At 49.3% G+C, this 12,592-nt stretch overlaps 1 protein-coding gene across 13 annotated transcripts; it reads right to left on the bottom strand.

Moving 5' to 3' along the window:
- Positions 1–286: 286 nt before the first annotated feature.
- Positions 287–12,394, bottom strand: NAPG (NSF attachment protein gamma). Of its 13 annotated transcripts, none has more exons than XM_086373204.1 (12): positions 12,289–12,394; positions 10,360–10,427; positions 8,576–8,660; positions 7,751–7,768; positions 7,058–7,088; positions 5,983–6,092; positions 5,809–5,875; positions 5,465–5,535; positions 4,297–4,375; positions 3,331–3,410; positions 2,760–2,889; positions 287–2,379 (listed from the first exon to the last, which is right to left on the bottom strand). In XM_086373204.1, exons 1-12 carry the CDS (start codon positions 12,342–12,344, stop codon positions 2,236–2,238), a joined length of 939 nt encoding a protein of 312 aa, XP_086229330.1. In that variant the 5' UTR covers positions 12,345–12,394; the 3' UTR covers positions 287–2,235. The 13 variants fall into 13 exon arrangements, with proteins under 13 accessions (XP_086229330.1, XP_086229332.1, XP_086229335.1 ...); XM_086373206.1 differs by lacking the exon at positions 12,289–12,394 and adding an exon at positions 11,904–12,126; XM_086373209.1 differs by lacking the exons at positions 7,058–7,088; positions 7,751–7,768 and adding an exon at positions 11,674–11,872 and having other exon boundaries at positions 8,529–8,660.
- Between the last annotated feature and the right edge of the window lie 198 nt (positions 12,395–12,592).

Genomic DNA, 12,592 nt, shown 5'->3' with positions numbered 1-12,592 from the left:
AATTACTCTCCTGGTATACTGAAGTGTGCTGAAGGCTCCCACCTCCCCGAGGCCAGAGAGCACGGTCTGACAGTCACTGGTGACGGGCACTCTGAAAAGCTCCCAGAGTTCACAGTATCCTCCAGATGGGGCCTCAGGACCCCCAGGAGCACCACTTAACAGAACACACACTGCTGTCTAGCAGTGTGCCGTCTGGCACAGTTGGGCGCCTGGCAGTAGCTGAGGATGTATCTTTGGAAAAAGGAAACAAGTCAAGCATAAAATATAATAAAAAGAACAACCACACTTGCATGGTTTCAGATTTTATTTTTGTAATTATCTTCCCATAGAAGCAATAATCGGCATTTCCATAACATTTAATATTATTCATCAAAGCTGGAAAAAAAAACAGGAATAAAGCACAGTTTCATACACAAATACCACACGCTGCATATGTACAGTTAAGTTCAATATATTAGACTCTGCAGACTGGTTCACTCACACAGGACAGCACAGGGACTGCTGGGCTCTGAGAACGTGCACGTGGACCCTCTCCAGGAAAGGGACCACATGAGCTCAGAACACCTTTCCCTGCTGTGACCACCACTCCCTGCTCCTGAGCACCCCCAAGGAGAACAGCTTCTGTGAGCAGGAAGAGGAGACACTTCTCGCCAGACCCCAGACAGGAAGCCCCCCCTGATGTCAGGGGAACAGCCACCTGCCCCGTACACACCATAACCCGTGGGGTGGGGTGGTGGTAGTCAGGGATGCCCGGGTTCCAGCCCCCTGCACTGGGAGGCCCACTCCCCAAGCCCCCAAGCCCTGCAGGACCCCTGGCTCAGTACGCATTTTTGTTCTATTATTGTGAAGGAAAAGAGTAGAAGTGAAGCCTTTCTTCCAAGGCTGCACTGGATAACAGTCTACACAATGCAGTTGAGAGCATCTTCTAGGTGTGGCCGAATCTGCTGGGATGGCTGTGAATGAGCTCAAATGCACGTTAAGGTGACTCCTGGAGGGTGGCTGGATGTGGAGGGCACAGCAGCAAGGACAAGTGTGCACTATTAACACGTCACTGAGCACAGACGCTACTGAAACCAGTGTCCCCAAACAAGGGCTGGAAGGAGCCACTGCCCACAGACCATGTGGGTGCCAGGTTGGGGGTGGGGGGCACTCGAGGAGGATGTTCGTTAGTGTTCTGACCCGGACCTTCCAGAAAGAGTCCATCTACCACCCACCCACCCCTGCAAGGACACTCCCTGGACTCTCCCAGAGCTCAGGGTGACCTTGACCTCCCATGATACCACCTCTATGTCCCCGAGAAGCCAGCAGACCCGAGCCCAGGAGGCCAGGTGGGTGGCATCAGCTGCGCTGCAGGGTCTGGGCTTCTTCCCACCAGGAGAGAGGGCTGAGCTCAGGCAAAGAACACCTTGAAGACAACCCATCAGGAGAGGCCGGGAAGGAACCACACATCAGCACCCCACCTGTGAAGCCAGTCCTGCTCTCTTAGCCACACGCGGGAGGTTTACGGAGAGCGCCTCCACGTTGAGCTGAGGTCCTCAGGGAGAGGACAGGTCTGTGGGACTGAGGCCAGCCAACAGCCTGGCAGGTGAGGAGACCGTCGCTGAGCTTCAGGAGGGAATGCCCACGGTCCAGGGAGAACTGCAGACGTGCACAGGGCCCCTGGGACACGCCACCGTCAAAATGTTCAGGTACCCACACGACCCTCCAGGTGCGTCTTGTTCTGGGAGAAGTAACGTCGTAAGGCTCAGAACAGCCTCCTGGCCCACACTCCATCTGAGGGTTTAATAACTTAAGTGTCTCTAATTATCACAGGGCATAAATCTCCTTATGAAAACAAATGTTTACAATATTACTTTGTTTAACCAGTAAACTTCACTTTTAGCAGCAATTACGAAATAAAATGCAAACAATTTCTCTAACAAATGACACGAGCCCAAGAGCAAAGACTGCCCATGCGTGTGACCCCTTTTGTTTAGAACAAGTCTGTCGAGAAATGGGTTTGCCAATTTTAAAATCAACTACACTATGACATGATGGGATGTTTCTCTATTAATTCCTGCTGGTGTCTGAGAAGAGCTCTTGTCAGGGAAAGAAAGGAAATGCTTCCAGGCAGCGGGCAGGGCAGTGGTCCGGGAACCAGGAACAAGACTTGTCTTACAGCATCAGAGCCAGGACCCTGTGAGTCTGGCTGTCCTCCGTGGAGTCCGGGGGTGAGTCATGCAGGCAGGGCCGAGCCTAGCACAGCCCCCCTGCGTACTCATCCTCCTCCTCCTCAGCGGCGGGGGCAGCGGTGCCTTCAGGCTTGGCCTGTGGGGGAGCTGCTGCCTTCTTCTTGACGCCGCCTCCTGGGACCACCAGGCTCAGGCCCAGCTTTGCGTACTGTCAATGACAAAGCGCAGCTCAGACTGGACGTCTGGGCCTGACCTTCGATACCACAGCTCTCACCTGTGCGCCAGGTCCTGGTCTCTGCCCCCTGGAAACCTGGACACCACTCAGAGGGAAATACCGCCATAAAACCCAACACTGCTGGGCCGCAGGGCGGGGGCTCGACCAGTGTGGCCACTGCCTGAGGGGCCCCAAGACCCCGTGAGCCTGACAGAAACTCACTCAGTCAGTGACCTGGAGGGGGACCCGCAGACCGAGCAGGGGGTGTCCCCACAGTATACCTGCTCAACGTGCACCCTGCGAGCCTCCTCTCTGAGCATCGGCCTCAGGGAAGGGGACAGGAGGGCAGGGCAGGGGGCAGGGTGGGCACTTACATCGTTGTCCATGTACTTGAACAGTGGCGAGTTGCACACCTCGGCCACCTGGTCCTGGTCTTGCTGGTCGTAGCCCTCCAGGAGCTGCTCCAGGGCAGCGCAGTCCTCGCTGCCATTGAAGCCGGGGATGCTGCCGGGACACGCACATGGGTACTGGGCCTTGCACACCCACCCCCAAGCACAGGTCTGACCACGTACAAGCGCAGATCACACCCAGGATGGTTACCAGCAGAGGACCTGGGGCCCAGTGTCGGGGGGCCTGGCCTCAGGCTGCTCAGTTTAAACATCACCTGTGAGGAAACCCCTTATCCTGACCTTCCTGAAACATACACCTGAGGACTTCCTCTTTTTTTCTTATATGGCAAATATCACAAAATTACTCAAGTCACTCACTTCCACAGAAGCACCAGGAGAGAAACACAGCCAAGAACCCAACTCATAAAAACCCTGCTGCAAAAGCTGAAAGGCTCGCCATGTACTCGCCCTGTCCTGAACTTCACAGAAAACAAAAGCCCCGCCTCTGAAGGCAGGGCACCCGTTCCAGCAGAGCAGGCGCACGGCCGGGCCTCACCTGTAGCTCTCGCGGACACAGCGCTCGGCCGCCACATAGTCGTTTCTGTGCAGGTGCACCAAGACCTGGGCGATTGTTTTCTGAAACAGAAGAGGGGTTAGGCCAGGTTCACATCCACACGGAATCGACTCCACGACACCTGGAACGTAACTTGGTTTGCATCTGACATTCATCTCCATTTTCAGATGAAGCCCATCCACCACTGTGTTTCAGACCTTCTGTTTCAGCTCTAAAACTCTCATTTCGTTCATTTATAGTTTCTATTAAACCAGCCCCTCTATCTACAACTCCACCAGTGCTGCCCTTGGTCGCATGGAGCAGCTGTCACAGCCACTTTACGGTCTAGATATGCTGACGCCAACACCTGGGTCTCTTCTCTGACAACCGTCACGTCTTCCTGGCTCCCTCTGTCCAGTCACTGGCCCCTGGCCCCTGCACCGACCCGCCCACCAGCCCAGGCTCAGGCCACACATTCGGTCTGCTTCCTGGGCAGCGGCTCTGGTCTTAGTTCAGCCCCTCTGCTCCGGGCCTGGCGAACCCCCGAAACACACGTGCACACACACTCGGGAGCCCCCTCCTGCAGCCCTCCTCTCTGGGTCCCTTTCCCTAGCTCCTCCGGCTAGAGAGACAGGGTTTCTATGGGGGCCTCTTCCCCAGACCCTCTGTTTAGAAGATGGGGGGTGCCTCTCTTGAAGCTAAGAGGAAGAGGGGATATGAAGTCAGAAGCCTTCACACCCGCTCAATGCTCAGAGTCCTCAGGGCACTGTCTCCTGTGCTCTGCCCAGCAGTGCTGGCTGTTGACCAGCAGGGAGAGGCAACAGTAGGATCACTCCATCTCAGCCAAAAACAGAAGTCCAGAAGGTATCATTTTAAAAAATTAACAAATGTTCATGGAACACAGTCTCAGGCATAGTTACATCAATATGATTCAAGGAAAAGCCAAAACTAAGCACTTTGAAAGCATACCTTATAACAAGTTGGATAATTCTCAATTTCCTTATAAATGTTTTTTTCTTTCTGAATAGAGATTGCCGCCTCATCAAACCTGAAAACAAAACAAGAAATGCTGAACAAGGCAGGTCTAAGTGCCCCACAGCAGAGACCATGGTGTGATGTGTCTGACATCACAGGTTCTAGAGAAATGAAGGTGGCATCGGGCCCGTTAGCCACTGCCCCATGCCCTCCGAGAGCTCCATGCAGTCGGTGTAACTACTGCATCTGACTTTCCCTCCTCGACCCCCAGCAGACAGAGCGAGAGGACTTCAGGACAGGCTGCTTCATATGGCAGTCGGGTCTGTAAGGACCATCCAATAATGAGCATCCATCAGATTCAACTAGCTGCTCTGAGAGCAGCTGTGAGAAGCCCTGGAGAGACAGGCCTGACTCTACCATCGCAGAGCCCTCTCCTTCCCTGGAAGTCCGTGCAGACGCCCCAGGAGCACTGGCTGCTGTAAGGACGACCCCCACCGTGTCTGCACCCTCGAGTGCCCACCCCAGCCTCATCAGGCCCTGACAGCTCCTGGGGCCCAAAACAGGCAGTGACTGGGGCCAGGGGGCCACAGAGTGGGCAGACAGGGAGAGGTGAGCAAACGTCCTGCTCGACACCACGATCCTCAACAGTCACCTTCTCCTGTCCACTCGCACACACTCTCCTCTGCACAACTTTATTAATAATGGAGATAGGTTACTAAGCTTAAACTGCAGTGAAGTAAAAAACAGGGAAATTCCACAGGATCCTAGTTATCTGGGATCCAGCTACTCATGCTGTGGGTCCTAAGTCTGAAGGATAAAACAGTAAACAACCTGTGTGATGACACTGTCCGGCTGTCAGGAACCTGTCCACGTTCCTGGGTGAGCACTACAGATACTTGTCCCCCAGAGACATTGCGACCTCCCCTCCCCAGGTAAGAGACCAGACAGCCATAGAGCAGCCGAGCCAGGTCTTAACCAACAAGGCCCCAACGCATGTTGGGACGGCACTTAGAGGAGCAGTGGATCTTTCAATGTTTAACCCAATGTGCTGCTGTCTTATGGGCCTGGTGCGCCCCAGGTTGCACCCAAACGATCAACAAGCCCTTGCCTAAACATGGCCTGGAGGTCACAGGTCACAGGAGCACAGCGGTGTGAGACGTACCTGCGCCCACGCACCAGCAGCCGGGAGGCTTTCCCCAGGAGTTCGACAGCCTGCCGCAGGCGCTCTTCATTCTGTGGATCCAAGAGAAGAGTGTGTGGGCGGCTTTAAGGCAGGAATTTTTCTCCTCCCCCAACAATGATTTGATTAAAAAGTAACCGCACTGGATAGGGGGAGGGGATGGGGGAGGGGAAGCGGGGGCAGTGACACCAAAGCCACTAGAACCCATCTCAATGCTCCCAGAAGAAAAGCTCACTTGTGAGCTCAGGGGAGCTTTCAAAGTAGCCGCTGTGTTTCTCACGAAACTAAAGATTCTAAGTCTACGTAGAGGAAACAAATTCACTTACTTCAAACACATTGGCTGTCTGCTGATATAACTGCACAGCCTTTTCTGGATCTACATTCTCTATCAGCCTAAATGAAATAAGAATATCTGACTTATACATGAAACAGAAAACTTGTTTGCACCGGACTTCATCAAAACAAAAAGACTCCCAGGCGGAGCCCCTGTCCACACTCACTTCCCAGCCCGCTCCAGGGCCATGGCGGCCGTGTCCGGGGTGCCATTCTCCAGGTACATCATGCTGGCCTTCTCGATCAGCTGAACAGCCTCCGGGAGTTTCTGCATCTCCTTTAGCCATACAATAGGGCACAAAGCAGTAAATGCATGAATTAAGAAATATAGAGTTAACAATCTGAAACTGAAGAAGGCAAAAGACCCAAAACAAGACACAATACACATACTGAAAATGAAACGCCTTCTCAAGGTCACCCTCCCCATCAGGCTTCCTTCAGCCAAACCAGAAACACACCAATTGATCCTGCAGAGCCCAGTCCTTCACAGGGTTTCAGAGAAACTACGCAAACGGAGAAGCCCACTTGCTCTTCAGTGTTTCCTGAGCAGCTACAGTTCCTGGAATACTCATGAGTGCCTGCTATACACAAGGCCTGTGCAAACCAGGCCACAAACCAGGAGCCCGAGGGCTGGGTCTCATTTCCAAGGTCACTGCGCTTTAACCATTCACATCTCATAATCAGACACGTCCACAGAAGATCTGTTGGTGGCTTCATATATTAAAATATCAAAAGCATCAGCAGGCTCATGCCCCCACACGGCACTGGCGAGCGGGGCAGAGTGGCAGCTGTGGGGACCTACCCCCTCCTGGAAGCTGCATTTCTCCCCACCCCCGGCACGTCCAGGCCTGCCTCCTCCATTTCAGCCATCCCCCTGTGTGCACTTGTGCTTGCAGCCCTCTTACTCTGAGTGCCGTCAACAGAGTAACTCTACATATCTTACTAGTAAACTGAGTCTCAGCATCACATGAGCCATACATCTAGCATCCCCAATCCAAACCTTTTTTAAAAACTGGAAAAAATCATGAAAAAGCAAGGTGTAAAGTTTACAGGTGTTATCTACTCTAGGCTGACGTGCTGTGTCTCCATGCTGACCTTGCATGGCTTGTTTTCAAACCTGCCCATTCATCCTTCACTAAGCTGACAAATCGTTGAGGACATCACACTTGGTGGTCTCGTCCTTAAGACTACACACTGTAACTCATTTTACCTACAGGGCAGATGTACCCCAACGTCACTGACCTTCAGCATCATGCCGGCTTGCTCGTATGCTCTGCAGAGAGAATACAAGTTCTCAGATGAGATCCTGAAGGGAGGAGAAACCCCCTACCAGATACGAGAAGTTGCATCAGTCTAAACTGGCTCAGGCAATACATACTTACTTTAGGCCCTTGTTACGACACAACAAAATTTTTCTTCCATTTATCTATGTGGGCAACAATGCCTTAGAAACAGCAGGCATCTAAGGTAAAGAGAATTCTCTTTGCCAATGCAAAATTAACTGATTGCTCACAGAAGCTAAATGACTTTCTACCTGACAAACCTAAATCCAAGTTTTGAAACAAATATTTTTTTCTCCTCAGAAGCAAAAGAAAATTTTCTGCTTCTCTGAACAGGCACCAGTAGCTATATTAAGAAAGAGGGGAAAAACAGGGTTTCTAACTCACTTGCTTTTTCACAGGTTACTAAACAAAATGGTTCTAAAAATATGATGGTGATTTAAACACTGAATATCTTAGTGAGGAGTGACTTCATCTTTAAGGTTCAGGTGAAGACTGAAACAAATATAAAGCACTATTTTATTTACAGCAGTACACATGAATGCACTATTTCTGGGCTTATAACTAGGAAAAATTTACTGACCTAAGGGAAAGCAGCAACACTTAAAACATAATAACCTACAAATACATGAACACATAGAAGAAATTTACTTACTTGGCAGCATGAAAAAGGCTGAATAGATGTAATAACGCACAATTAAGGGAAAAAAAAAAAAAAAACAGTTTCTAAAGATCCATTATTTTAAAAAGCAAGGCTAACTAAATCACTGCTCCAATCTGTTCAAAAAGGCAAACCCCACAAAGCAGGTAAGTCAGTTTCAGTCAGTTCAGTCGCTCAGTCGTGTCCGACTCTTTGCGACCCCATGAATCGCAGCACGCCAGGCCTCCCTGTCCATCACCATCTCCCGGAGTCAACCAGGTAAAGAGGTCATTTAATGCCTGAGGATGTCAGGCAATTACATAAAAACTATGCAACTGACAAAAACACTGACAAGACACCACACAGATTTTTAAGCTACTTCTATTATGCATTAACCTGATGTTTTACTAAAAATGCAAGACTACTATAACCATTACTTACATGTGAGGTAAAACATTTTTTAGTCAGTAAGATTATAAAATACCTCAGGAAAATTTGTTTTCAACTACTTAAAAATTTTATTTCAAATACCCAAGGAAGACTACACTTTGAAAATAGTTATACAGCGGCCACTCTGTCTACCTGCACCACCTCTTTGCTTTTCAGCGCCTGTCTCTTCCATCTCCCTCATTTCATCCCAAGTAAAACCATCATCGAGCAAATCCAGAATCAATAAACTCTCAAAGGCAGCTCTGCAAAGCAGTGTGGATCACGATCAAGTCTCCATAAATCACCTTCAGAGTTCAGACATGCAGAGTTGCTCTAAGAGGCTTCTAAGCTAACAGCACTGTACCCCAAAGGCAGCAAACTCATAACCATTTCCAAAGGGTGAAAAGATACGCCCTGTTGTTCTCATGGGCCACAGCTTCCTTCAGGCAGGCGTCTTTTGCTTGCTCAAACTGCTTGGCATTCTTAAAAGCAACAGCTGAAATAGAGGAAAATAAAAACAGATTTTTCTATTTCCATCATTTAAAAAAAAAAAACCTCAAATGAATCACTACCGAAATCTGTATGATAAGTAAGGTATTAGAATATAAACTTAACACTTAATCAAATACTTAGGAAATTTCATAAAACTATAAATACTACTTTTTTCTAAGCCATTTTCTTATAACTTTTTTGATTATCAATAATCTACAAGTATTTTCAAAAGTTTTTTTTTAAGTCTTTCTAACACCAGCACGTACACTTTGAGGAACCTAGATCACATCAATCAAGCAACAACGCAAACAACAGGCGGCGTCACAAAGACAGCTCCTTCCCTCACCAGTTTCACAGTTAACAACAGAAACAGTACTCAGTTAAAGCTTATTCTATCGTTTAAATTATTTTGAAACTGAAGTCCAATAAGCACACTCAATATTTTTATAATCTTTTTTAGCACAATCTTTAAATACTATCTTATAGACTTTGGAAAGCTCATGAAGTGTTGCTTACAAATAAGTGAAAAGTATACTGCTTTAAGAAAACATCACTTGCTAAAAACACTCTTAAAATTATCTTTAATAAAATGCTGAAAATAAACAACAAACCATTTCATCCCTGAATTTCTACATTTTGCTGTCATAAAACTTTACTGATGAAATGTATCTTGCATAAACCCTTAAAGAAAACAAACAATGTTTTAACGGGAAAATCTGACTTGAAGTACTTATTTCTGAAAGCAGAAATGGTCTCAAATGCATATATAACAGTTCCATGTTAAATTTCTCTCATGGAGGAGATCTGCAAAATGTCATGCTCTCCAGTTACAAAAACATTCTTGTATGAAGTGTCCATAAAACCCATGTAACATGTGAATCTGTAATTATTTTAATAATTATTCTCTAGAAACTATATCCTACATTGCGCTGATTAGTTTCAATTTTCCTGACTTCTTTCTTCCTGGTGATATACTGAAACTAAAGTCTGCCAAAAGCAGATTTCTTAGGTGGTTTCTACCCAAGGCTACCACATGTGATCACAACCACTGCAGAAACACACAATAAAATGTGTTCAGCCTATTTCAAAATTGTACTATGCTTTATATCCAAAATCATCAGAGATACGCTGAAAGCTGTCATTCCATAACTGAAAATGCTGAATTCTTAATAAGTTCTCTTTCTGTTGGAAATTTCAGGATGCTTTTATCTTATACGCAAATAAAGATATTAAAATATGCCTATAAACTTAACATTGGATAAAAACCTATCAGCACATCTCCAAGCAAGGCTGTAAAGAATAAGAGTCTAACACGCGCCGTGCACAACTGCTGAGAATGAGGCTTACGTCCTTTACAAAGTGAACCAAAAAAGTCTTTATTCAGAAACAGCTGGGAGAAAAGTATGACAAAACTCCTGGAAGTATATAGTATGAACTGACTGCAGTTCAAGAACACACTAATGATGCTGAAAGCCCACAGCTGCGCCCACCCCACATTCTGCCCTCATGGGCGAGGGAGGCAGCTAGGTTTGCAACTCGGCACTCGAGACACCTGCAAACAGCACCTAGAAAAGCACAGGGTCTGGGCAGGTCTTTGGCTGTTTTTTTCTAACAACTAAGATGCTATAGGAAGCACTAAGAGTGAGAATTATGCCAAGATCAACATAACACACTGCGGGTGGCAGGGCAACTGTCACAAATACCTGCTTTTCCATACTCAGAAGCGGCGCTGTCATAATCCGGCTTCCATTTCAAAAAACCAGTTTTCAGGCTAAATGAAAGGAAGATACAGTTAACAGAAGTTACCAACCACATTCTTAAGTCAGAACCCTGCTTGTAAGGACCTTGTAGGTCTGTAAATAGAGAGGGAGGGAAACCATCAACTGGAAAGTCTCCATTAGTCTACCTCCGTCCAAATTTCCTGGTAACTACACACTTCATCCCTTTCCCTCCCACTGTCACAGACACAGTCTCCCCCTTCTGAAATGTCTACATAACATCCAAGGAGAGTTGAGGTAATCACTGCCTGGTCCCCAGACGAGCAGTGCCAGTATTTGCTGCTAGCTCGCTAGAAATGTATGAATTGTTAAGCCTGCCCCGGCCCTGCTGAACCGGAAACAGGGTACCATCAGCAGCATCCAGGGTGTAACAAGCCCTGTGGCGCACTAAAGCCTGGGACAGTCGAGGCACCGCAGTGAGCTGCTGGATTCCCGAGACTGCAGCTCAGCAGAGGCACAGATGACTGGGACAGTCGAGGCACCGCAGTGAGCGGCTGGATTCCTGAGACTGCAGCTCAGCAGAGGCACAGATGACTGGGACAGTCGAGGCACCGCAGTGAGTGGCTGGATTCCTGAGACTGCAGCTCGGCAGAGGCACAGATGACCTGAGCCATCGACGGGCCACACCAGCGCCCAGTTAAGATGCTCCAAGGAGACTGCAGAGCGAAGCCAGAAGACTGCTGAAGACAAACTCTCAGAGCGACAGAGGGCGGCAGCAGGAAGGCTGCAATGAGCTGCAGTGGCCAGGACGGGCCACCAGAGAGGGCAGGGCAACAGGAGGAGGACAGCAGGACTGGAGAACGAGAGCAGCTGCTCTCCAGGACCACAGGACGACCAATCCCGAGGCCACATCTCCTTGTCCTTTCCGTGATGCTTTCTGTAACTTCCGAGTTACAGCTTAAACTAACCCTGTGACTGTCAAACTTGGGTGTGCCTAAGAATTGCTAAATAAATACCGTCTTAAATTCTGAATTCAGTTAGTGAAAGCCACGGAATCGGGGAGGGGGCACCTTAACTGAGAGAGGGGGAAGCCCCTATAGCCTGCAGACGTCCACCCTTTCTTGTGTTCCTTTTAACTTGGCCAAATAAATATAAAGTTTATGTTTGTGTAATTCTGCTGTAAGATTCAAATTTGTAAACAACTCTCAAGCTTAAATGGTTAAAATGCAGCCTGTCTACTCTAATCCACAAAACTGAGAAAGCATCGCAATAAAGCAAAATTCTAATCTCCACCCCTACCCCGAGGTCCTCGTTATGTTTTCCACCGTGTGTGTGTGCGCGCGCGCTCAGTCGTGTCCGACTCTCTGTGACCCCATAGACTGTAGCCGGCCAGGTTCCTCTGTCGATTGGATTTTCCAGGCAAGAACACCGGAGTGGATTGCCATTCCCTTATCCAGGGGATCTTCCTGACCCAGGGATCGAAACCCCGTCTCCAGCCCTGTCAGATGGATTCTTTATCATTGAGTTACCTGGGAAGCCCCAATGTCCACCATAACATAACTTTTAAAATCCCACCAAAGACAAGACATATCCATTAAGTCGTCTTGTTGCTACACTTGAGAAAAGCTAGAGATTTTAAAACATAGTTGGGCCAGGTAGCTGCCCAACGAGACAGGAACCAGGAGCATCCGCTCGAAGATGCAGAGAGATGTACTCGGACCCGTCGGCGCCCCCACTACTCCAGGCACGACCACTTCCGGCGGCGGAGGGCAGCGCTTCCGGGGCGCGGCGACCCCACCCCGCCCGCCCGGCTCCGCCCCCGCGGCAGCGCCCCCAACCCGGTGCTGACTCAGACTGGCCTAGGAGGCGCCGACCCCGGCGCTCACCCAAGGCCGCGCTGAGCCCCTCACTCACTATTTCTCTGCTTTGGCCAGGTGTTCCAGCCCCTCGTTTATCTTCTGAGCCGCCATCTCCGCGGCGCGGCCCTGACGTGGAGGCCGAGAGCCCGCCGAGTGGGCGTGGGAACGCCGAGGAGGCCGGGATGGCGCCGCCGCCGTGCTACCGGGGCTCGCAGGGCTCAAACCTAGCGCAGCGAAGCGGCCCGGCAGCCGCGCAGGCGCTATGCAGGCAGAAGTTGTGCAGGCGCAGAGCGCGCGGAATGGTCGCACGCGAGGCTCTCGCGCAGGCGCAGTGGATAGAGAAGGAGGTTCGGGCATCC

This window comes from Bos grunniens, chromosome 24 (assembly GCF_055505025.1).
Source record: "Bos grunniens cultivar Pamir isolate PY7600 chromosome 24, Bosgru_T2T1.0, whole genome shotgun sequence".
Taxonomy (NCBI): domain Eukaryota; kingdom Metazoa; phylum Chordata; class Mammalia; order Artiodactyla; family Bovidae; genus Bos; species Bos grunniens.
The sequence above is the reverse complement of the archived record's forward strand: the minus strand, read 5'-3'. Positions and strand labels throughout refer to the sequence as shown.